The sequence below is a fragment of the Zalophus californianus genome, chromosome 12, assembly GCF_009762305.2.
Source record: "Zalophus californianus isolate mZalCal1 chromosome 12, mZalCal1.pri.v2, whole genome shotgun sequence".
Lineage (NCBI taxonomy): Eukaryota > Metazoa > Chordata > Mammalia > Carnivora > Otariidae > Zalophus > Zalophus californianus.
In genome coordinates this window covers 94,465,039-94,492,386 of record NC_045606.1, presented here as the reverse complement: position 1 = coordinate 94,492,386, position 27,348 = coordinate 94,465,039, and the positions used below count along the sequence as shown (strand labels likewise).

Below are 27,348 nucleotides of genomic sequence, written 5' to 3'. Positions count from 1 at the left end.
GCCCCGAACCTGGACTAATTAAGAAGAGGTACCTCAGTGACTAAGTCCCTTTGGGAAGGAAAGTAGCAAGAGTGAAGTGGAGAGAGAGAGAGACCCTCAGCTCCTCACAACACTGTTATTTCTGGGCTTTTTCCTAAGAACCTCCTGATGAAATAGCTCAGCCTGATGCATGGCTGAGCAGTAGGCAGACAGGACTTACCTTTAGCCAAGCCCTGGGGAGACTGAGAAGTGGTGGAGAGGCCCCTCCATGGAGGTGAGTGCCTTCTCAGGATTGTTTTCTACCAAGAAAAGATCCAAAGAAGATTGGGGGGGATTGGTCGCCTGTAAGAAAAAGGAGGCCTAGAGCCTGAGGCATGGATGAGGGGATCAGCATGGGGGACAGGCTCATTTCCAACACTTCCATGCACAACAGAGACCAGATTTAGTTCTTCTCTATCCCAATACTAAGAAGAGACACTTCTCCTTGAAAACAGTCAAGATTTTTCTATACTTTTTCACCTAGTGCTCATTAGGCAGACACTGTAGAAATATAGATCACTGAGCTGTCCCAACAGTTCCGTCCTTTACCTGTTTTCCCATCATTAAAAGGCCCACAGAGACTTAGAAGAGGTTGTATGAGTAAGGGAAGTGAGGAAGGGAAAATGGTAATGCGAGCCATGAAGGGAAACCAAGAAGAGTAGGCTCCAGGGGGTATGGCTCAACTATTCAGGTGAGAAACAAGTACTATTTACTCATATATCACACATCCATACATCCATCATGTACTAACAATTTATTAGCACTACTTTGATAGCTCAACAACATTATATATATATATAAACATGTCCCTGCTCTCATAGAGTTTATATTCTAGTGTCACAGATGAACAACGAATAAATATAATTAAATTTCCTGTCCATCTTCCTTGCTTTATATTTACTTCAGCATGATTAATAAACTAACACCGAAATTTTAGTTACTTGTCTTGTATATGGTCTAACACTCACCGTCCCCTTGAATATAAGCACCAAGGGCAGGGATTTTTGTTTGTTGTAGTCACTGCTGCATTTGCTTCATGTTACATGAAGGAATGAAGTAAGTACACATATCATATCAGGTAATAATAAGTGCTATGAAGAAATGCTAAAGTCCAAAAGTGAGCAGATCATTCCAGTTAGGGTAGGGTAACTGGCAAGAGTCCTCTGAGGAGATGACATTTGAGTAATGGGATAGATAAAGTGAGAGGTAGAAATTCAGACATCCTAGGGGGCTACTGGCCTCAGATCTATTGTTGTCAGTGCCAGGTGCCACTTTTACTCCCTCCCAACACTTTGCAGGGCACGTGGAGTTTGAGAAGAATGATTCTGCCCTGGGAAACTATCTCAAGCTCCAGAGTTCTCATTTGTAGATGTAGTCCTCATCTGTACAATGGAGGTTTACAATCTGGGAAGGCAGGGACGTAGGTCTTAGACACTGTGCCGCTTTTCTCCTGCCCCAACATGGGTCTAGACAATACCAGTAAGGATGAGGCATAGGGTCCAACATTCCATGTTTTGAACATCACTGAGAGTGCCATTATGTCATCATGCTACATGTCCACAAGAAGAAATGGACAATCCCAGGACTGGAGAGGCTGATCAACTCATATTCAAAACTGGCCAGTTTAAACAGTCTTATCTTCTGTCCCCTGCGAAAAGGCACATCCAATGGTGTAAAAAGACAGGGCAAGTTTTCTTATCCCCAGTAGGGATGAAGAAGTCTTTGCCCTATCAAGACAGGTAGTCTTGAGGTAGATTGCATGTGCCCACATTCAGGTCTGGCCTTGTGCAGAGTGTGAGCAGTAGGGTCATGTTACCTGATCTTCAGGTTGGAAATAGTTTGTCAACCTAACCTGTCTTCCTTCTCTTTTGAGAGCAGGACCATGTGGATCCATGTTACCAGTCTTTGAGCTCTAGGTTTTACAAGGAGCAGAAACAAGGACTAAATGATGAGCAATCTGTCTAGTGCCACTGAGTTCTGCCTTCTAGGCTTCCCTGGGTCCCAAGAACTACACCACATTCTTTTTGCTGTATTCTTTGTCTTCTACTCAGTGACACTAATGGGAAACACAGTCATCATTGTGATTGTGTGTGTTGATAAACGTCTGCACTCTCCCATGTATTTCTTCCTTGGTCATCTCTCTGCCTTGGAGATCTTTGTTACAACTGTTATTGTGCCCGTGATGCTTTGGGGGTTGCTGCTCCCTGGGATGCAGACAATATCTCTGGCTGCCTGTGTCACCCAGCTCTTCCTGTACCTTGCTGTGGGAACCACAGAGTTTGCATTACTGGGAGCGATGGCTGTGGACCGTTACGTGGCTGTCTGTAACCCTCTGAGGTACAACATCATTATGAACAGCCGCACCTGCATCTGGGTGGTCACTGTGTCATGGATGTTTGGGTTCCTTTCTGAAATATGGCCTGTCTATGCCACATTTCAGTTTACCTTCTGCAAGTCAAATGTGTTAGACCATTTTTTCTGTGACCGAGGGCAACTGCTCAAATTATCTTGTGATGATACTCTTTTCGCAGAGTTTGTTCTTTTCTTAATGGCTATTGTCATTATCATTGGCTCTCTGGCCCCAACAATTATCTCCTACACCTACATCATCTCTACCATCCTCAAGATCCCCACAGCCTCGGGCCGGAGGAAAGCCTTCTCTACGTGTGCCTCTCATTTCACCTTTGTGGTGATAGGCTACGGCAGCTGCTTGTTCCTGTTTGTGAAACCCAAGCAAACACAGGCAGCAGAGTACAATAAGATAGTTTCCCTGTTGATTTCTGTGTTAACCCCTTTCCTGAACCCTTTCATCTTCACCCTTAGGAATGACAAAGTCAAAGAGGCACTTGAGGATCAAATGAATCGGTGCTGTCCACTGGTCAAGGATTAAATCTCTCTACACCAGTTTTGGGTGGAAGCATCTTTACTGGTTATGTGAACTTGGTTTCCAAACCCTAGTTCCTCTTATCATTACCATCTCTTCAAAATCAAATAGTATGTACAACTCCCAATCAGGCCATAGAAGAAGACAAAGCAGAGAAAACTGAAACCCATTTATCTGCCCACTAGAATCTCATTCCTCAGTTTCTGATGATTCCACTATTGAACTATGGGAGCATATCCTTGGGTTTTCCTTGGACAAAGGAAACGCATATATTTTTGTAGCGTCCTATAGCTCAGTTAATTTGCCTATAATCCCTTTCTGAAAATGTGTTTCCCGAGGGAGGAAGGATGTAGGAGTAAGCTATGGGTGCAGGTCTGAAATAATCAGAGTATCAAGGGAGAGATGCTCACTTTGTTTTTGTTTTTGTTTTTTCTTTCAGCTGTGCAGGGCTTTCTCCATATTTTGTACATTTTCTTGACAAGAGCGCCACAGGTATTTTAAATATTCTGTTTCTCTTTTTCTCCTGTGGATTATCATGTTATCTCGGCCCCGTTGCTACTGCAAAGTAGGCACAATATTATATACATTTTGCCACAGCACCAGTGTAGAGTGGTGATAAGGGGATTAGAATACTTTTGTTTTAGTAAGTCTTGGTGATGTAAAGAAATGAAATATTCTGGCATATATGGGGATTGAGACAAATAAGAATTAAATGGCTTAAGTCTAGAGACAGCATCCTGTGTTTTATAGCTGCTTAAATCAACTATGTCTGTTGAGACTGCTCTCAGACCCAGACTTCAGTCTTCATGATGCCTTTGGTTCTTTGTCTCCCAAATCCAAGTGTCTCAGTACCTTGCCATAGGTCTTCCCTGTGGGGAGCATCAAAGGAATGAGAAGCTACCCTCCTAACTCGCAGTTCTTCAGGAATTCCAGGGCATGGCTTTTTTGGCAATGCAATTGTAGGTAGTTCATAATGTTTGAGGAAGGTGTTGATTAAATGGTAACACTCAGCACCTCTTGCCAGCCCTGAACTGGGTGGAGATACTGAGCCACCCAGCAGTGGGTGATGGTGTTCCATAGGATTGCAAAGAGTCCTATGTGAGGATGCCTTCCATTTGGTGAGGACAGGGAAGACCGCCAAGTATGACCTAGTTGATTTCACTGCATATCGGTACCCGATGAGGCATTGAGAGTGAGTCCTTAATCCAGCCCATGCTCTGCTAGCCAACCAGTGGGTTGTGACGGAACTGCACTGGCTGGACAAAGGGTTGAAGACTGATACAAAGCGATCCCCCACCCCAGGCTCATTTCCTGATGTCTGCTCTCCCTAGAAAAATACCATGTTTTCTCCTTCAGTACTCCAGAGAGGATGCCTTTTCTAATCTACACAAGGCTTTGCACAGCCTATGTTGTCTCTGGGCTGGTAGAGGCAAATTAGGAGGACAGAACAGAGCCTCACTGTCCTCATGTATGGTTTCTTTGGTTTTTCAACCTGTCATTCCCCATGCCTCTTGCACCCTGCCCTGATCACCCTTTGTTCATCTACCAACTATCTTCTTTCTTTTTCTTCTCTCCCTTTGTCTTTGAGCTCTTCTCTTCTCTCCCTCTCCTTCTTTCCCCTTCCCCTCAAATCAAGCTCTGACCACCCACTGCTAACGTATTCCTATCCTTCCCCTTCTCCTCCACCAACATTTCCATTCCTCTCTTGCATCTCAGGGATGCTGTGTTCTAAACTGCCTCTCTGAATGGCCTTGCCATTTCTGGTCAAGAAACTAGTGATGGTGCATTAAACATCTCTTATAGCAAAGACGATGTTCTTCTGTTTGGTGTTTGATTTTGAATGAAGGAGAGTTACTATTTGTGTTAGTCTTCTTGGGTTACCACAACAAAACACTCTACATCCGGTGGTTTTAATAAAGATATATTTAATTATATCTTTATATAATTATTAAATAATTATATAAATAATTATTATATTATATATTGTATAATTATATATTATATAATTGTATATTGTATAATTATATATAATTATTAAATAATTATATAAAATAAATATTAATAATTTAATAAAGATATATTTAGCATAGTTCTGGAGACAGAAAAGTCCATGTTCAAGGTTCAGTCTAATTCAATTTTTGGTGACAATTCTCTGGCTTGTAGATGGTTACCTTCTGTCTATGTCCTCAACTGGCCTTTCATTGGTGGGTATTTGCGAAAGAGAGGTAGTACCGTCTGGTGTCTTTTCTCAGAAGGACACTGTTGCTATGTGATGTGGGCCCAACTAATGACCTCATTTCAACTTAATTACTTCCCAAGAGTCTCCATCATCCAAATCATCTGCAGTGGGTGTCAGGGTTTCAACATATGGATTTTGAGGGGATACAAACCTTCAGTCCATAAAACAGTCACTGGCCTCTATCCTGCAAATCAAGCTTATTCTCAACCAGAATGCCTATTCCATGTTCACACTAGGAGATGGGAGACAGACATTATCTGTCCATTGAGGCTTTAATTTCCCAACGTGCAGATGTCTCCTACTCCAAAATGAATTGAGATGTCTCATAGCATCTCCTCACTACTATATACACACGAAATATCAATAGCTTTTGCTCTACTTATTTTTGTCTCTACTTTTCACAACTGAGTACGTAGAAAATCAATACAGATATCTAAAAATAAATCCTAGTAATATTCCATTATATATATAATACACCATATCTTCTTTATCCCTTCATCAGTCAATGAACACTTGGGCTCTTTACATATTTTGGCTATGGTAGATAATGCTGCTATAAATATCAGGGTGCATGTAGTCCTTTGAATTAGTATTTTTGTATTCTTTGGATGCATACTTAGTAATGCAGTTGCTGGACTGTAGGGTAGTTCTATTTTTAACTTTTTATGGAAACTCCATATTGTTTTCCAGAGTGCCTGCACTAGTTTGCATTCCCACCAATAGTGCAATAACATTCCCCTTTCTCCACAGCTTTGCTAATACCTGTTTCTTGGGTTGTTGATTTTAGCCATTTTGACAGGTATGAGGTGATATCTCATTGTAGTTTTGATTTGTGTTTCTCTGATGATCAATGATATTGAGAATTTTTCAACCATATAAAAGAATGAAATCTTGCTATTTGCTATGACATGGATGGAGCTAGAGAGTATTATGCTAAGCAAAATAAGTCAGTCAGAGAAAGGCAAATATCATATGATTTCACTTAAATGTGGAATTTAAGGAACAAAACAAACAAGTAAAGGGGAAAAAGGAGAGAGAGAAGCAAACCAAGACACAGACTTTTAACTATAAAGAACAAATTGATGGTTACCACAGGGGAGGTGGGTAGGGGGATGGGTTAAATATGTGATGGGGATTAAGGAGTGCACTAGTGATGAGCACCAGGTGTTGTATGGAAGTGTTGAATCACCATATTGTACACCTGAAACTAATATAACACTGTTAACTATCTGGAATTTAAATAAAAACTTTAAAAAATGCATACAAAAAGAAATATAAATACTAGTTATAGACCTTTATTTGAACTCCTAATTCACATGTAATTACCATACTCAAAATAAGTCTAATGTATAATTTGAAGTATCGCAGGTATGATATGTTGCAAATTTTTACTTAATTTGAATGTTTGCCTCTTAACATATACTTTGTATTCTTAGTTATATGCTCATAGTTAAAACAAAAACAAAACTAGAGAGAATAGTACTTTTACCAGGAAAGTTTTTAGTATTCTCTGTTCTGGAAATGTTCCTTGGTGAAAGTAAATGCTAATCCCATATAATATCTGTTACATATATCTGAGAAGACATTCACTTTTTCTGTTTTATTTCTTACAGGTATTTCTTTATAGTCATACTAAATGTTGTGTAAATATTGGTGTATAGGATACAAATTAAAATATGAAATTTTCTGATATAAACTTATGTTCCTTATTAGAAGATAAGGAAAAAGAAAGGAGTGGTGTGTAATTAAAACTTCTATTCCTTTTGCATAGCCACCACAAATATTTATTTTCTTATTCCTAATTGAAATAACTCTATTTTTAAATTAATATTGATAATAATTTTCAAAACTGAGCAGAAATACAATTTGACACAGGTTCGTGTGATTTCAAATTTTGCTCTTCTTTGTTATTTTGTTCCAAGGATATGAGGAACTTTTTTCAGTAAAGATGCTAAGTATAGCTTTTATAACTTTTGATTGATTTTTATATGTTAAATATCTACTGCATAAGAAACTTTGCTGGATGTTTTGGTATCATATAGGTGGAAGGAAAGAAGTATTGATTGCATACTAAGTAGCTTATAATTTCTGTATATTTTTATTCAATCTTGGCAATAACTTGTGAGGTAAGTAGTATATTCACTAAACAGATGAGAATATAGAAGCTAAAAAAGACATTAAGCAACTTGCCCAAATTTACTCATTCATCAACCACATCACTTCCATTAGATTGGAAAAAAGTAAAACTCTACGAATATTAAGTGTTTATGTGAATGTTGGATAATAAAATCTTTTATTCAGTTATGATGGGAATATAAAATACTATGGTCCTAGTAACTAGTAACAAACTTAGTAAACATATGCCGTACATATATACTGTGGCCTATTCTCAAGTCTTTTGATTCTTTCTTCATCTGTGTTAAGTCTATTGATAAGTTTATGAAAGGAATTCTTTATCTCTCATGCAATTTTTTATTAAATTTGTACTTTCATTTAATTCTTTTTTACAGTTTTTATCTTTCAGCTAAAGTTTCTGTCTTATGTATAAATACTATGCACCTTTTCTACTGCATTTCACATATTAATTATAGTTATATTACTTTTGCATTAAGTGAATATTTTCTAGTAATATTATAAATATTTTATTGATTTTTTCATTTTTAAAAATTTTTTTTAGTACATTTCTAGGGCTTGCCACATCCAACTTAACTTGGAATTGATGTTAGATTTATACTCTGTGCAACTCTTCACTTCCTCCTTTTTGTGTTATTATTGTACATATTATATTTATATAGCTATAAACTTAATACATTGTTATAATTATTAGTTTATGTATTTTTTAAAGAAACTGGGGGAAGAAAGGAGAACAAGTATATGTTCATAGCATTTATTAAATTATCCTTATTTATCTTTTCTGGTTCTCTTCATTTGTTCCTCACATTCAAATTGGAAACTGGTATCGTTTCCTTTCTCCAAAACAGCTTTGCTCCTACCTATCATCTTAAGCTATCATTGACAAATATATTACATTTCTATATGTTATCCACTCAACAATATGATTATATGCTGATTGTTTTACACAGTGATTTCAAAATTAATTAATGGAAGATAGGGAAAGAATTATGCATTTATAACATCTTTTACAATTACAGAATTACTTTATTCAGTGCTGTTTCCTTGTGTGTGTGTGGATCTTAGTTACTTCCTGGGGTCATTTACTTTTAGTCACAAGAAATTTCTTTGGTATTTCTTGTAAGAAGATTCTGTTAGCAACAAATTCTCCAAGTTTTTCTCGGAGTTAAATGTCTTTCTTTTGCTTTCATTTTTGAAAGATAGTTTTGGTGGATATAAGATTCTTGATTGACCGTATCTTTTTTTTCAGCACCTAAATATATCATCCCATTGCCTTCTTGTCTAAACTGTTTCCATGAGAAGTCACTGTTACTCTTAATGGGGTCCTCTTGTATGTGAGAAGTCATTTTTTTCTGGTTGCTTTGAAGATTTTTTTCTTTCTTTTTCAGCAATTTTATTATTATGTATTTGTGTGTGGATCTCTTTGCATTTATTTTTTTATTTCAGAAAAAATTTTAATGCTAAATTATAAATGTATACAAAAGTAGACAAAACAGCACATTATCCAACTTCATCAAACTCATGGCCAGTCTTGTTTCCTCTCTTCTCCCATCCACATTCCTCCTCCAACTGGCTTATTTTGAAACACATCCTGAGCATCCTCTTATTTCATCCATAAATATTTCAGCAAGAATTCATAACTATTTTACTTTGGTTGAAGCTTACTGTCTTCCTGCTTCTGATAGCTGTTTAATTAGCAAGTAGGTTGTGGCAAAAAAGAACATGGGGTACCGCCTGGCCTATTTTACAAAAATTCCTTCAGGGGCATATCTCTTGGACCTATTTTCCCAACGAAGGGAATAAGGCGAGGAAAGCAAGCTTCCCGGACAAAGTCCCAACACCACCCGGCCCACCAGCACCAAAGTGGCTCTCCAGGATGGGCAAGGAGGGCCTGTGGAACCCTCACAGAGGTCTCCCCACTGGGCATCTATCCGAGGACCCTAAGCTGCATCCCACAGCTCGACCACTACACTGGAGGGGACCCAGGGAAGGGGACCCATCCGACTTCTGCGAATCTGCCTGCCCAATGGGCGCTCACCTCCTCCACTGCAGCCTGGCCACTGTGACACATCTCTTTGCATTCATTTTACTTGGAGTTCATTGACTTTCTTGGGTGTGTAAAGTAATGTTTTTCATCAAATTTGGAAAGTTTTAACCATCATTTCTTTGACTATTTCTTACTCTCCTTTGTTTCTCCTATTCTTCTGGTGTTCCCATTGCTTGTATTTAGTGCACACAATAGACACCCATATTTCTCTGTGGCTCTCTTCATTTTTCTTCATTCCTTTTTTGTTACCTTCGATTATGGACATAAGCTTTTCTAAGGAAAACACAGATTCCATGATACTAAAAGACTTAATTTGACTACAAAGAAGTGGAAAAATATTCCATGCTCATGGATTGGAAGAACAAATATTGTTAAAATGTCTCTGCCACCTAGAGCAATTTACACATTCAATGCAATCCCTATCAAAATACCATCAACTTTATTCACAGAGCTGGAACAAATAATCCTAAAATTTGTTTGGAAACAGAAAAGACCCTGAATAGCCAAAGGAATGTTGAAAAGGAAAACCAAAGCTGGTGGCATCACAATTCCGGCCTTCAAGCTCTATTACAAAGCTATAATCATCAAGACAGTATGATACTGGCACAAAAACAGACACATAGATCAATGGAACAGAATAGAGAACCCAGAGTTGGACCATCAAGTCTATGGTCAACTAATCTTTGACAAAGCAGGAAAGAATATCCAATGGAAAAAAGACAGTCTCTTCAACAAATGGTGTTGGTAAAATTGGACAGCCACATGCAGAATGAAACTGGACCATTTCCTTACACCATACACAAAAATAGTTTCCAAATGGATGAAAGACCTAAATGTGAGACAGGAATCCATCAAAATCCTAGAGGAGAACACAGGCAACAACCTCTGTAACCTCAGCTGCAGCAACTTCTTGCTAGACAAGTCTCCAAAGGCAAGGGAAACAGACAAAAATGAAGCATTGGGACTTCATCAAGATAACAACTTTTGCACAGCAAAGGAAACTGTCAAAAAAACCAAAAGACAAATGACAGAATGGGAGAAGATATTTGCAGATAACATATGAGATAAAGGAGCTAGTATCTAAAATCTATAAAGAACTTATTAAAATCAACACCCAAAGAACAAATAATCCAATCAAGGAATGGACAGAAGACATGAACAGACATTTCTCCAAAGAAGACATCCAAATGGCCAACAGACTCGTGAAAAAATGCTCAACATCACTCAGCATCAGGGAAATACAAATCAAAACCACAAACACCTTCTTCCCTATCTTGGAGGGAGAAATTGAGTCTTTCATCATTAGGTTTCATTAATGCATTCAGTTTTTGGTAGATTCTATTTATGAGTTTAAGGAAGATCCCATTTGTTCCTAGTTTGATCAGAGTTTTTAATCAGTGGATGTTGATTTTAGTCAAATACCTTCTCTGTTCCTATTTAAGTGACCATGTGGTTTTCTCTTTAATTCTGTTCACATGATGAATTATATTAATCTCCTAATGTTAAACCAACACTGCTTGTCTGGAACAAAATCACCATTTTGTTATGGCACAGTATTCTCTTTAAATATTGCTGGATTTTATTCTCTCATTTTTTTAAAGGTTTTATTTATTTATTTGACAGAGAGAGACAGAGACACAGCCAGAGAGGGAACACAAGCAGGGGGAGTGGGAGAGGGAGAAGCAGGCTTCCCGTTGAGCAGGGAGCCCGATGTGGGACTCGATCCCAGGACCCTGGGATCATGACCTGAGCCAAAGGCAGATGCTTAACAACTGAGCCACCCAGGCGCCCTATTCTCTCATTTTTAAAAAACAATTTATTCACTTATTTGAGAGAGAGAGAGAGAGAGAGAGCATGCGCATGAATGGGGGGAGGGGCTGAGGGAGAGGGTGAGAATCCTCAAGGAGACTCCAGGCTGAGCATGGAGCCCGCCTTTGGGGCTTGATTCCAAGACCCTGAGATAATGACCTGAGCCAAAACCAAGAGTCGGATGCTTAAACAATTGAGCCACCCAGGCACCCCTAATTTTTCATATTTTATCAAGGATTTTTGCTTTCATATTCACAAGGGATATTAATTTTTAACTTTCTTTCTTTCTTTCTTTCTTTCTTTCTTTCTTTCTTTCTTTCTTTCTTTCTTTCTTTCTTTCTTTCTTTCTTTCTTTCTTTCTTTCCTTCTTTCTTTCTTTCTTTTTTTTTTAGTGTCCTTGATATCAAGATTTAGTTCTGATCTCAAAAATTCTGTGTAGGATTGGAAATATTTCTTTCTTGAAAATTTGATAGAATGTACCAGGAAAGCCATTTGAAGCTATAGTTTTCTGTGTGGGAGGATTTTAAATTATGAATTCAATTGTTTTCCATATTTAGGTATATTCAATTGTTTAATTTTTGAGTCAGTTTTGGTAATTTTTATCTTTCAAAACATTTTCCACTTCAACAGGTTTTCCAACTGATTTCTCTTTTAAGGTATCTTAATGTTGTTCTCTTCAATGTAAAATGAATTTTGATTTTGTCGTAGGTTGGTAGTAGATCAGGAAATCAGGAGTGCTGTTATCATACAGTCTTAGTGGCAGTGTGAATCAATCTAAAATTTTTGGAGTATAATTTGGTGTTAATAGAAACCAATACCTTCAATATATCTACCTTTTAACCTAGAAGTGTCAAGTTTAGGGATTTATTTCAGAAATATCAATGTGTATGGACTTATACATTTCTAAGAATATTTATAGCATCATTTTTCATAGTAAAATGAAAACAACAACAAAGAGTGATCAATAGGGAGCTAGCTATAAAGAATGGGGTATCCATATCCCATAAAGAAGGGAGGATGTGTTAGCCTGGTGATGGGTATTAAAGCGGGCATGTTCTGCATGGAGCACTGGGTGTTATATGCAAACAATGAATCATGGAACACTACATCAAAAACTAATGATGTAATGTATGGTGATTAACATAACATAATTTAAAAAAAGATTAAAAAAAAGAAGGGAATGCTATTGAAAAAAAGAAAAGAAGTGACAGCATGTGTTGATATGGGAGACTATCTTTTATATATTGTTAAGTGAGAGAGAAAAGGTTTTAAAATAGATTTTCACAGCATTTTCTGTAAAGAATACGTAGATATATGCTTATACTTTTTTTCTAATATTATATGGCAATATGGTTTTGCTTGGACAATGTGAGGAATAGGAAGGAAGATTATTCCCACTTCATGCCCTTTTGCACCTATTGACATTCTCAGATTAACAAGCATATTACAAATGAAATCCCAAATCCAGATAAATGTTTTGTAACTGTCACTTTTTCTGTCTCACTCTAATATAAAGCAGACTCACAATTTACATTTGTCAGTTGTTCTAGGTTGTAAATATAACTGCCTACATTAGCTGTCCTTATGCTGTCCCCACTTTGAAGTGCCCAGCTGGCAATCGTGGACACGCCATAGAAATAAATGGCTGGTGGAATCTTGCTAGAATGCATACAGATGCACATGTGTTCAGAAGATTGGAAAGCTGAGACAATAGCAGAGAATGGAGTGGGATTTGGAAGCAGAACCTCTTCCCTTTTTATTGAGAGTACACAGGGTTAGGATCAGGAACCTCTCTCTAAAATTAGCAAAGGAGGAAACAGGTTTTGTGGGGATGTCTGGTGAAGTTAAGGCTTTGAGTGAGACCAGTATGCATGCTTTTTGGATATTGGTGCACATTTTAGAGGTCAGTTGGGCGTTGTCCTATTGGGGGTTGGGGGATGATTTTTTTCTCTGAGTAGCTAGAGTATCAGGGTAGAGGCTAGGATATAGGGTAGAGGGGGTGATCTGCTTAGGGTCTGAGATGTCTCTTCAAAACATAGACTTGGGGCACTTAAAAAGACAGTCTTGTTATTGAAAGCCTCTGATTGGTGATATTTCATGTTTTCTCATTACGCAAAACCTTTAGAAAGTTCTGACACTTAATTGGTCAAAAATGGGAATAACTTAGAAGTTTGTTCTGTTCTCCCCAGACTGATTGCTTAGGGATGCCCCGAACCTGGACTAATTAAGAAGAGGTACCTCAGTGACTAAATCCCCTTGGGAAGGTGGGTAGAGGGAGGGAAAGAGAGAGAAAGAGACCCTCAGCTCCTCACAACACTGTTATTTCTGGACTTTTTCCTAAGTTCTTCGTGAGCAAGTTGTTCAGGCCCCTGTGTCTGGCTCAGCAGTAGTAAAACAACAGTTACCCTTAGCCAAGCCCTGAAGAGCCTGGAAGTGGTGGAGAGACCCCCTCCATGGAGGTGAGTGCCTTCTCAGGGTTTTCCTCTAGGAAGAAAAGAGTCAAAGAAGATCAGGGCAGGAGTTCTGGGCTTGGCTGCCTCCTACAACAAGGAGGCTTAGAGTCTGAAGAATGGATGAGGCTCATCTCCAATCCCCTGTGCACAGGTGAGAGCAGATTCTGTCCCAATAGAAGCAACAGACACTACTGCGTGAGAACGTCAAGATTCTTTTATACTTTTTCACCTAGTGCTCATTAGGCAGACACTGTAGAAATATAGATCACTAAGCTGTCCCAACAGTTCCGTCCTTTACCTGTTTTCCCATCATTAAAAGGCCCACAGAGACTTAGAAGAGGTTGTATGAGTAAGGGAAGTGAGGAAGGGAAAAAGGTAACGTGAGCCATGAAGGGAAACCAAGAAGAGTAGGCTCCAGGGGGTATGGCTCAACTATTCAGGTGAGAAACAAGTACTATTTAATCATATATCACACATCCATACATCCATCATGTACTAACAATTTATTAGCACTACTTTGATAGCTCAACAACATTATATATATATAAACATGTCCCTGCTCTCATAGAGTTTATATTCTAGTGTCACAGATGAACAACGAATAAATATAATTAAATTTCCTGTCCATCTTCCTTGCTTTATATTTACTTCAGCATGATTAATAAACTAACACCGAAATTTTAGTTACTTGTCTTGTATATGGTCTAACACTCACCGTCCCCTTGAATATAAGCACCAAGGGCAGGGATTTTTGTTTGTTGTAGTCACTGCTGCATTTGCTTCATGTTACATGAAGGAATGAAGTAAGTACACATATCATATCAGGTAATAATAAGTGCTATGAAGAAATGCTAAAGTCCAAAAGTGAGCAGATCATTCCAGTTAGGGTAGGGTAACTGGCAAGAGTCCTCTGAGGAGATGACATTTGAGTAATGGGATAGATAAAGTGAGAGGTAGAAATTCAGACATCCTAGGGGGCTACTGGCCTCAGATCTATTGTTGTCAGTGCCAGGTGCCACTTTTACTCCCTCCCAACACTTTGCAGGGCACGTGGAGTTTGAGAAGAATGATTCTGCCCTGGGAAACTATCTCAAGCTCCAGAGTTCTCATTTGTAGATGTAGTCCTCATCTGTACAATGGAGGTTTACAATCTGGGAAGGCAGGGACGTAGGTCTTAGACACTGTGCCGCTTTTCTCCTGCCCCAACATGGGTCTAGACAATACCAGTAAGGATGAGGCATAGGGTCCAACATTCCATGTTTTGAACATCACTGAGAGTGCCATTATGTCATCATGCTACATGTCCACAAGAAGAAATGGACAATCCCAGGACTGGAGAGGCTGATCAACTCATATTCAAAACTGGCCAGTTTAAACAGTCTTATCTTCTGTCCCCTGCGAAAAGGCACATCCAATGGTGTAAAAAGACAGGGCAAGTTTTCTTATCCCCAGTAGGGATGAAGAAGTCTTTGCCCTATCAAGACAGGTAGTCTTGAGGTAGATTGCATGTGCCCACATTCAGGTCTGGCCTTGTGCAGAGTGTGAGCAGTAGGGTCATGTTACCTGATCTTCAGGTTGGAAATAGTTTGTCAACCTAACCTGTCTTCCTTCTCTTTTGAGAGCAGGACCATGTGGATCCATGTTACCAGTCTTTGAGCTCTAGGTTTTACAAGGAGCAGAAACAAGGACTAAATGATGAGCAATCTGTCTAGTGCCACTGAGTTCTGCCTTCTAGGCTTCCCTGGGTCCCAAGAACTACACCACATTCTTTTTGCTGTATTCTTTGTCTTCTACTCAGTGACACTAATGGGAAACACAGTCATCATTGTGATTGTGTGTGTTGATAAACGTCTGCACTCTCCCATGTATTTCTTCCTTGGTCATCTCTCTGCCTTGGAGATCTTTGTTACAACTGTTATTGTGCCCGTGATGCTTTGGGGGTTGCTGCTCCCTGGGATGCAGACAATATCTCTGGCTGCCTGTGTCACCCAGCTCTTCCTGTACCTTGCTGTGGGAACCACAGAGTTTGCATTACTGGGAGCGATGGCTGTGGACCGTTACGTGGCTGTCTGTAACCCTCTGAGGTACAACATCATTATGAACAGCCGCACCTGCATCTGGGTGGTCACTGTGTCATGGATGTTTGGGTTCCTTTCTGAAATATGGCCTGTCTATGCCACATTTCAGTTTACCTTCTGCAAGTCAAATGTGTTAGACCATTTTTTCTGTGACCGAGGGCAACTGCTCAAATTATCTTGTGATGATACTCTTTTCGCAGAGTTTGTTCTTTTCTTAATGGCTATTGTCATTATCATTGGCTCTCTGGCCCCAACAATTATCTCCTACACCTACATCATCTCTACCATCCTCAAGATCCCCACAGCCTCGGGCCGGAGGAAAGCCTTCTCTACGTGTGCCTCTCATTTCACCTTTGTGGTGATAGGCTACGGCAGCTGCTTGTTCCTGTTTGTGAAACCCAAGCAAACACAGGCAGCAGAGTACAATAAGATAGTTTCCCTGTTGATTTCTGTGTTAACCCCTTTCCTGAACCCTTTCATCTTCACCCTTAGGAATGACAAAGTCAAAGAGGCACTTGAGGATCAAATGAATCGGTGCTGTCCACTGGTCAAGGATTAAATCTCTCTACACCAGTTTTGGGTGGAAGCATCTTTACTGGTTATGTGAACTTGGTTTCCAAACCCTAGTTCCTCTTATCATTACCATCTCTTCAAAATCAAATAGTATGTACAACTCCCAATCAGGCCATAGAAGAAGACAAAGCAGAGAAAACTGAAACCCATTTATCTGCCCACTAGAATCTCATTCCTCAGTTTCTGATGATTCCACTATTGAACTATGGGAGCATATCCTTGGGTTTTCCTTGGACAAAGGAAACGCATATATTTTTGTAGCGTCCTATAGCTCAGTTAATTTGCCTATAATCCCTTTCTGAAAATGTGTTTCCCGAGGGAGGAAGGATGTAGGAGTAAGCTATGGGTGCAGGTCTGAAATAATCAGAGTATCAAGGGAGAGATGCTCACTTTGTTTTTGTTTTTGTTTTTTCTTTCAGCTGTGCAGGGCTTTCTCCATATTTTGTACATTTTCTTGACAAGAGCGCCACAGGTATTTTAAATATTCTGTTTCTCTTTTTCTCCTGTGGATTATCATGTTATCTCGGCCCCGTTGCTACTGCAAAGTAGGCACAATATTATATACATTTTGCCACAGCACCAGTGTAGAGTGGTTATAAGGGGATTAGAATACTTTTGTTTTAGTAAGTCTTGGTGATGTAAAGAAATGAAATATTCTGGCATATATGGGGATTGAGACAAATAAGAATTAAATGGCTTAAGTCTAGAGACAGCATCCTGTGTTTTATAGCTGCTTAAATCAACTATGTCTGTTGAGACTGCTCTCAGACCCAGACTTCAGTCTTCATGATGCCTTTGGTTCTTTGTCTCCCAAATCCAAGTGTCTCAGTACCTTGCCATAGGTCTTCCCTGTGGGGAGCATCAAAGGAATGAGAAGCTACCCTCCTAACTCGCAGTTCTTCAGGAATTCCAGGGCATGGCTTTTTTGGCAATGCAATTGTAGGTAGTTCATAATGTTTGAGGAAGGTGTTGATTAAATGGTAACACTCAGCACCTCTTGCCAGCCCTGAACTGGGTGGAGATACTGAGCCACCCAGCAGTGGGTGATGGTGTTCCATAGGATTGCAAAGAGTCCTATGTGAGGATGCCTTCCATTTGGTGAGGACAGGGAAGACCGCCAAGTATGATCTAGTTGATTTCACTGCATATCGGTACCCGATGAGGCATTGAGAGTGAGTCCTTAATCCAGCCCATGCTCTGCTAGCCAACCAGTGGGTTGTGACGGAACTGCACTGGCTGGACAAAGGGTTGAAGACTGATACAAAGCGATCCCCCACCCCAGGCTCATTTCCTGATGTCTGCTCTCCCTAGAAAAATACCATGTTTTCTCCTTCAGTACTCCAGAGAGGATGCCTTTTCTAATCTACACAAGGCTTTGCACAGCCTATGTTGTCTCTGGGCTGGTAGAGGCAAATTAGGAGGACAGAACAGAGCCTCACTGTCCTCATGTATGGTTTCTTTGGTTTTTCAACCTGTCATTCCCCATGCCTCTTGCACCCTGCCCTGATCACCCTTTGTTCATCTACCAACTATCTTCTTTCTTTTTCTTCTCTCCCTTTGTCCTTGAGCTCTTCTGTTCTCTCCCTCTCCTTCTTTCCCTTTCCCTCGTTTCCCCTTCCCCTGAAATCAAGCTCTGACCACCCACTGCTAATGTATTCCTATCCTTCCCCTTCTCCCCCACCAACATTTCCATTCCTCTCCTGCATCTCAGGGATGCAGGGTTCTAAAGTGCCTCTCTGAATGGCCTTGCCTATGAAAGGAAAAAGAGAGTTTATGGTCAAGAAACTAGTGATGGGGCATTAAACATCTCTTATGCCATAGGTGAGGTTCTTGTTTGGTGTTTGTTTTTGAATGAGGGAAAGTTACTGTCCGTATTCATCTTCTTGGGTTGCCATAATCAAACACTCTACATTTGGTGGTTTAAACAGGAGAAATTTAGTTCTCATAGTCCTAGAGACTCTGAAGTCCAAGATTAAGGTTCATGACAATTCAGTGCTGGTGAGTGCTCTTTTCTTGACTTGTAGATGGCCAACTCCTTTCTATGTCCTTAATTGGTGTTTCCTTGTGTGTTTGGGGTGAGAAAGCCAGTAAGCTCTGGTGTCTTTTCTTATAGCGAACATAATCTCATATGATTCGGGCCCTGCCTAATGACCTCTTTTCAACTTATTTACCTCCTAAGAGTCCCCATCTCCCAATACAGCTGCAGTGGGTGCCAGGGTTTCAACACATGGATTTTGAGGGGACATAGACCTTTAGTCCATAACACTGTCACTGTGCCCCTGCCCTGCAAGCCAAGCTTATTTTCAACCTAGATTCCTACTCCATGTTCACACTGGAGGCTCTAATTTCCCAAGCTGCAAGTATCTCCTACACAAAAATGAATTTAGATGCCTCACACCTCTCCTTCTCTGCTATGTACTCAATGAAATCTCAGTAGCCTCTTGCTCTATTTTTTTTGTCCCTACTCACAACTGAATATATATCTAATCAGTTCAGGTATTCAAAAAGAAATATTAATTATAGACATTTATTTGAACTTCTTATTTAGTGGAGTTATCAATACTCAAAATAAGCCCTATGTATACCTTGATATATGTGAAATGCTGTGTATTGCAGTTTTATTTGATTTACACATTGGCCTCATAACATATATTTTGTGATGTTATTTATATGTTCATAGTCAAAACTAAAACTAAGTGAGAGATGATGCTACTTTCAACTGGGAAAGGTTCTAATAGTGTCTCTTCTGGAAAAGTTCCTTGGTGACAATAAAATGCTTACCCAGTGAGTATCTATTACATATCTCTGAGAAGACATTCACCTTTTCTGTTTTATGTTGTATAGGTATTTCCCTATAACCAACATTAATAATGCATAAATAATGGTGTATATTATATAAATCAAAATATGAAATTTATTTTATACTAATTTTTTTAGGAGATAAGGAAAAAGAAGGGAGTGGTATGTAGTTAAAACTTTTTTTCTGTTGTATAGCCACCAAAATATTTAGTTTCTTTTTTCCAAATCGAAATATCTCCAGTGTTTTATTAATATTGATAAAGAATTTTCAAAAATAAACAAATGCAATTTGGCACAGGTTTGTGTAATTCCAAATTTTGTTCTTAACTTCTTTGTTATTTTGTTCCATGAACATGAGGAACTTCTTTCAATAAAGACACAGAATATAACTTTTATATCATTTGATTGATTTTTCTATATTGAATATATACTATGTAAGAAACTTTGCCGAATTCTCTGGAGTAGTATATATTGAAAGAATGAAGTATTGATTGCATACTAAGTACCTTGTAATTTCTGTGTATCTTTATTCAATCCTGGCAATAACTTGTGAGGTAAGTAGTATTATGTTCACTTAATAGATGAGAAAATGAAGTCCTAAGGATGTTAAGTAACTTGCCAAAATTTGCTCAGCCATCAACCATATCACTTCCATCTGATTGGAAGAAAGAAACCTCTAGGAATACTAAGTGTTGAAATGAATGCTTGAGAATAGGAACTTTCATACATTTTTGGTGGGACTATAAAATATTATGGCCCAAGTAATTAGATGGTACCACACTTAGGAAACATATGCTATGCATATGTGATATGGCCTATTCTCAAGTCTGTTGATTCTTTCTTCAGCTTTGTTGAGTTTACTGATAATCTTATGAAAGAAATTCTTTTTCCCTCTTGCAATGTTTTTTTAATCTATAATACCTTCATTTTATTCTTTCTTATAGTTTTTATTTCTCTGCTGAAATTTCTCCTCATTTATGCATGTTGGCCACCTTTTCCATTACATTATTTCACATATTAATCATAGTTATATTATTTTTACATTAGGTGAATATTTACTAGATAACATTTTATTTATTTATTTATTTGGATTATAATATGCTTTATTTTTAAATTGAAGTATAATTAACATACAATGATATATTAGTTTCAGATGTACAATGTATTGATTCAACTATTCTATTCATTACTTAGTGCTCACCACAATAAGTATAGTCACCATATAACATTATTACAATATTACTGACTATTCCTTATGCTGTGCTTTTCATCTCCATGACTTATTTATTTCATAACTGAAAGTTTGTACTTTTTAATCCTGCTTATCTGTTTCACCCATCCCTGCACCCACCTCTCCTTTGGCAAACATGTTTGTTCTATAGTAATGAGTTTTTTTGGTTTGTTTGATTGTTTTGCTTGTTCATTTGTTTTATTTTTTAGATTCCACATATAAGTAAAATCATATGGTATATGTCTTTCTCTGTCTGACTTACTTCACTTAGCATATTACTCTCTAGGTCCATCAGTGCTGTCTCAAATCGCAAGAGCACATTTTTTTTTATGACTAATATTCCATTTTATCTATCTATATCTGTATATACACACCACACATACTATAAATCTCACATCTTCTTTATCCATTCATTTATTGATGGACACTTGAGTTGCTTCTATATCTTGGCTGTTGTAAATAATGATGCAATAAACCTAAGGATGCATATATCTTTTCTAATTAGTGTTTTCATTTTCTTTTTTTAAAAAACGTTTTTTATTTGTTCATTTGAGAGAGAGAGCAAGTGAACAAGAGCATGACCATGCAAGGGGGAGGGTCAGAGGGAGAGGGAGAAGCAGACTCCCCAGCGAGCAGGGTGCCTGATGGGGGACTTGATCCCAGGACCCTGAGATCATGACCTGAGCTGAAGACAGACGCTTAACCAACTGAGCCACCCAGGCACCCCAGTGTTTTCATTTTCTTTGGGTAAATACCCAGTAATGGAATTACTGGATTATATGGTATTTCTACTTGTAATTTTTTGAGGAAACTCCATATTGTTTTTTACAGTGACTATACTAATTTACATTCTCACCAATTTTGCACAAGCATTCCTTTTTCTTCATGTCCTTGCCAACACTAGTTATTTCTTGTACTTTTTTATTTTAGCCATCCTGACAGGTGTAAGTGATATCTCATTGTGGTTTTAATTTGCATTTCCCTGATAATTAGTGATGTGGAACATTATTTCATGTGTCTGTTGACCATCTGAATGTCTTCTTTGGAAAAATGTCTGTTCAGGTTCTTTGCCCATTTTTAAATTGGATTATTTGGGTCTTTTGGTGTTGAATTGTATTGTTTTTTAAATATATTTTAGATATTAGCCCCTTATCAGATACCTCATTTGCAACTATCTTCTCCCATTCAGTAGGTTGCCTTTATAATTTGTTGATGGCTTTCCTTGCTGTGCAAAAGCTTTTTATTTTGATATCTTTATTGATTGTTTTCTTTTTAAAGTTTAAAACTTTTTAAATTGTGTTTAAGGTGATGCTCTATAGCTCACCATGTTCATCTTAACTTAGAATTTACTTCAGATTTATACTAACAATGCCAGTTAGCTAGGGAAATATTACTCCTATGTAGCTCTCTCCCCTTCCTCCTTTTCTTACTCTTCTTACATGTGTCCGTATAGTTGCAAACTTAGCAATACATTGTTGCAATTATTACTTTATATATTTTTATTTTTTTAACGTTTTATTTTATATATATTTTAAAGAAACTGGGAGAAAAAAGGAGAGCTAGTATATATTTATAGCATTTGTTATATTAATCTTATTTACCTTTTCTAGTACTCTTCATTTTTTCCTCAGATTCACGTTGCCATTTGGTGTCATTTTCTTTCTCCAAAACAGCTCTGCCTCTACCCATCTCCTTCATGCTGTTATTGGCAAATATATTACATTTCTTTATGTTACCCACTCAATGATACAGCTATGTACTTATTGTTTTATACAGTTGCTTTTTAAATTAGTTAGTAGAAGGCAGGGGAAGAAATATACACTTATACTGTCTTTTATCATTAACAGAATTACCTTTACCAGTGCTGTTTCATTGCATGTGTATGGATTCTAATTACTGCCTGAGGTCATTTGCTTTTGATTGGAAGAGGTTTCTTCAGTATTTCTTTTTTTTTTTAAGATTTATTTTATCTATTTTAGAGAAGGTGGAGGGAAGGGGCAGATGGAGAGGGAGAGAGAGAATCCCAAGCAGACTCCCTGCTGAGTGTGGAGCCTGAGGCAGGGATTGGTACCAGGACCCTGAGATCATGACCTGAGCCAAAATCAAGTCAGTCGCTCAACCGACTGAGCCACCCAGGTGCCTCTCTTCAGTATTTCTTGTAAGAAGGGTCGGCTAACCATAAATCTCTGTTTTAATTTATCTGGCAATATCTTTCTTTTACTTTCATTTTTGAAAAAATAGTTTTGTGGATATAAGATTCTTGATTGACTATGCATTTACTTATTTGTTTGTTTATTCATTATTTAAGTATAGTTTACACACAATGTTATATTAATTTTAGGTGTACAACATAGTTATTGACCATGTTTTTTGTCTTCTTTCAGCACGCATCCCTATTGCCTTCTGGTCTTAAATGTTTCAATGAGATGTCAGCAGTTAACCTTATCGGATCCTCTTGTACATAAACAGTTTTTCTCTTGCTGCTTCGAATTTTTTTCTTTGTCATTTAGAAAATGTATCATTATGTTTTAGTTTGTGGATTCCTTTGAATTTACTTTACTTGGATTTCATTGACCTTTTTGGGTGTGCATATTAATGGTATTAAAATTCAGAAAATATTTCACTGTCATTTCTTTAAATATTTTTTTACTGTCCTTTTTATCTCTTCTATGCTTCTAGTGTTCTCATTATATATATGCTGGTGAACTTAATGGAGTCCCATATTTCTCTGAGGTTTTGTTAATTTTTCATCATTATTTTTTCTCTCTGTTTTTGTGTTTCATAATTCCTATTGATCTGTCTTCAGGTTTACTAATTTATTTTTCTATCAGTTAAAAATCTACTGTTGAGCTCTTCTACTGAATTTTTAATTTCACGTATACTTTTCAACTCTTGAATTTCCATTTGTTTTTTTTTTTTAAATTTTGATCTCTTTGTTGATATTCTGTATGTGGAGAAGTTTTGTCAACATATCTTCCTTTACTTCTTTAAACAGTTTTTTCCTTTGGTTCCTTGAACATATATATATATATGGCTACTTTCATATTTATAATGGCTACTTTGAAGTCTATGACTGTTAAATGTGATATTTTGCCCCTCTATAAGCAGCTTCTGTTGTGTGCTTTTCCTGCTGTGTATGTCATACTTTCTTGTTTCTTTGCATGTCTTGTAATTTTTCATTGAAAACTAGACATTCTAGACATTTTAGATATTATATGGTAACACTCTGGATACTGGTACCCCACCTCAGGGGCTTGTTGCTATAGTTTGCTTGTTGATTTGTTTCATGTCCTGGATGGACTATTTTAGTGAAGTCCATTTCCCTGGCAATGTGTACCCTCTGGTGTCACTCCTTAGAGACCACAGTCTTAAGCATATACACAGTCTCCCTGATGTAACAGTGGTTTTAACAGTATTCTCTTTGTCTGTCTCTTTCCCTGATCACACCCAGTCATTAGGCTCTACTGACTGCTGGCTAATTCTTCTATTGTCTTTGACCATGTCCTGGGGCATCAGTTGCTTCATAGTCTGATCCAATTAATTTAGGATTCCTTTACAGAGGTAATTTTTGAGGTCAGAGTTTGACATTTATTTTTACCCTAGGAGGGCATTTCTTAGCTGTCTCTTTCTCTGTTTCTTTATGTTAAACTAACTGCCCTATACTTTTCTTTGTATCACTTATGAAGTTGCCAGACTCCTCCTTTGCTCACCACCAAAACCTTTATTGTTTTTGAAAGAACCCTTAGGCTTGAAATTGCTCACACTGTTTCAAATACCTTCAGAGCTGACTCTCCCCCTGGGAAAAATTATCTGAACCATGACTGTGTAACTGGGATTACGGACAGTGGTGCAATCCTTTCTAGGTGATACCCCTGCTTTAGTTGTAGGGTGCTGGGCAATAGCAATAGTTTTTGAACTTCTTGGCTTGCCTCTCCTGCTTTGGAAACTCTGCCCTATGAGTGAGCTTGTGGAAAGGTGATTGGGGCCCTCATATTCTCAATGTGCTGCTCCTGAGGTAGAGCCTCTGCTCTATGAATGGAAACTGAGTAAAGCAGGGAGTCCCAAATCCATTTTCTGCACTGTCCTAGAAATGAGCTTCTGCAACATGTAGTTGTGGGGGAGGAAGAAGCAGACCCCTGCCTCTTTTGGGAAAATGCCATAGCCCTTAACTTGAAGCTGGGGGTAAGGGAGCCCACTGTTCTTGGCTGTACCTGCCTGGAGTGGAGTTTCCATCATACTGAATTGGAAAGGGGGAGAAAGGTGTTGGGTCATGGTTCAAGTGCCACAGACGCTTGCTGTTCTGGCCAGATTCTCTTGAATAAACATTTCTTCATTTAATATATGCCTTTAGTACAATTTCCAGGGATTTTAAGTGGTTTTTTTAAATTATAATTCCCACAAATTATGCTTGTTTAACTAGCCAGTTCCCCTGTTCCCTGTTAATCACAGTTGTTTTAAGGCCTCAAATTGATAGTTCCAGTACCTGGATCGATCTGCTCTGAGTTTAGTTATGTGACCATTTCTCTTAAAAATGGGTTATTTTTCGTGTGTGTGTGTGTGTCTCATATGTTTTTAAATGAAATGCTATACACTATATGTAGAACAGTTGAGTCTGAGGTAAATAGTATTTATGCCTGGAAATAGGCAAACCTCTTCTTTGGTCCAGTTGTAAGTTTGAGGGGTTCAGTTAACATGAAGAGGAAGTTGAGGTGGATTGGGGGTATTTTGTTGCCTTTAGTGAACCAAGGCCACAAATATGCATGGTTTAGAACAGGGTTTCCCACAAAATCACCCATTTATACCAATGTTCCCTTTATTTCCCTAGACTTCCAGGCATCTTCTTCCATATGCTTGTGACTAAATATCATTCTTTGAAAATTGACCAGGTTTCGAGTCTGTTTTCTCTCTTTCACCACTAACTAAAGACTTCTCTTTTCTAGAATTAAGAGAGTGGGATTAAACTTTTTTAAAAAACTTTTATCTTCTATTCATTTTTAAGAATAGGATGTTAACGACTGTGCTGAAGACAACAAAAACTGTTCTAACTTTATGAAGATTAATCTGGCTCTAACCTTACACAGGCAATTAAATAATTTACCTACAATTCCCTTGAAATTTGCTTGTTGTTGGAATCTTCTCTCTAGTTATTTAAGACAATTCCATTTGTATATGAGATCTGTCTCTCACTAGGTATAAAAAATAGGTCTTCTCTTAAGTGACTTTTTGGAAGTTGTTGTGGAAATGGACGTGTTGCACCCCCTTCTCAGCATCTCCTCTACCAGCTCACTGAACCCGTCCCCCAGCTACTGTGAGAGTTGGCTGCAGCCCACTGCGCCTCCTTCAGAGAATTGCCCTTGGCTGGACAGGAGCCCCCTCATGCAGGAAGTTTATAACCTCCCCTTCTCCTGAGAAAGACTGACTGACAGAGAGATACAAAAAGCCATTACATTTGTCTCAATATGAGACCAACTCTATGGAGCAATTCCTTTGTCAAAAGTCCTATGGGACCAGGCTGAACTAGCCCCCAGTTAAGACCACATCTTTAATTAGCCTTCTTTCCTTGCCCTGTTCTGTTTCCCTTGCTCTTCCTTTCCAGAGAGCTCTCCCACCATAAATCACTTCCTTGGGAATCCCTGTCTTAGACCATTTCTAAGGAACCCAGTCTAAAGCAGTTGGTATTGGAAGTGGTCTTGAAAGCAGACACAAATGAGGGGAGCCTGGAGATGGATCACTTTTTGGTCAGATGTCAGTCACTGACAGTTTTGGTAGGCCCTAGAATGATTACAATGATAAATTAAATGCAATTGTGAAGATTTTTCACTCTGGTAGAGTAGTATCTGAGAAGTTTATGGAAAATAGTAGCTGTAAGGACTATGGAATTTGGTAGATTTTGTGAAGTGCCATTGTGGAGGAGAGAAAATGGCAGGCTCAGCTCTATTTAAAGCTAAGTGTGAGACTTAGGACCCCTCGTTGGCAACATTAAAGAGACATTCACTCTCCGTAGTCAGAGGACTGACAGAGTGAAGAACAGATACAGAATTTAATTATAAAAGTAATGTCATTTCAAAGAAGGCTCATTCAGTCTTGTCAACTCTCCTGTTTCAAAGACAGGGCCCTGATAGGAAATGAGTGGGACCCCTCAGTCTCAGTATGATGATTTTGAGGTAGATATAGTTGAGATCTTTGAACACCCAGATTCCTCTGAACTCTCTTGATCTGCAGAAATGATGCACTCCCCTGTTGGAAGATACACTCCCTCCCTTCCTTTGGGATTATAAGAGCTCAGATAAGGCACAGGCCTTACAAGACAATGTTATCTTCCTCAGGATCTGTATCCATCTCTGCTCCTTCCACCAGATTCATAAATTAGATTTAATCTTCACATAAAGTAGCGAGGAGCTTAAACTGCTAACAGAAGAGCGATACACATCAAAGTTTCTGCAAGAACTGACTAACATGCACTAGCGGGTACTAGAAAAGCCTGCCCAAGAGTGAGTCTAGAGGGTGGTGGATCAAAGAGGTAATTGGAACTTAAATATGAATAAGAGAGAGTTTGTTGATATGGAGCCACTCCCCCATCATGTAGGATTAAAACCTTCCCAAGGGTGCTGGGGAAAAGGTCTAATATATGCTATTTTCTGACTCATAGAATTTTGAAAAAAGTGACAGCCTTCATTAAATTATGTAGAAATGCCAAAAATTGCCTTTGAAGACTCTGAAGGAAGGGATCAAAAGGCTTGGAAAAGTAGAAATGTATAATGGGGCTATTATATAAGAATGAGAAACCACCAGTTGGCCATATTGCTTGGGAGGGAGGCTTGGAGGATACTCTGCTCAGAAAGGTGATAAAACTGTATGGTTAGGGAGGACATCAGCTAAGGCTGTTGTTAAGAGATGCTGTTACAGACCTGGGCTTCCTAATGATAAGGGGATACAGGTAGCCAGAATAGGAGAGGCCACATGGCAGCACTTAACTGTCTGATGCAGAGTGCACATACTCCCTCTATTAAGCAGCAAGGTCAAAATGGCAAACAGGAGGAGTTTGAACTGCATCTTTGGATATGGCAAACAGAACACAGTGTTC

At 38.4% G+C, this 27,348-nt stretch overlaps 2 protein-coding genes across 2 annotated transcripts; both read left to right on the top strand.

Moving 5' to 3' along the window:
• The first annotated feature begins 1,963 nt into the window (after positions 1 to 1,963).
• LOC118356137 (olfactory receptor 9A4-like) lies at positions 1,964 to 2,908 on the top strand. The gene has a single exon (XM_035723265.1). It carries the CDS (start codon positions 1,964 to 1,966, stop codon positions 2,906 to 2,908), a length of 945 nt encoding a protein of 314 aa, XP_035579158.1.
• Positions 2,909 to 15,275: 12,367 nt separating this feature from the next.
• LOC113911245 (olfactory receptor 9A4) lies at positions 15,276 to 16,220 on the top strand. The gene has a single exon (XM_027573584.1). The coding sequence runs from the start codon at positions 15,276 to 15,278 to the stop codon at positions 16,218 to 16,220; it is 945 nt and encodes a 314-aa protein (XP_027429385.1).
• Positions 16,221 to 27,348: the final 11,128 nt, after the last annotated feature.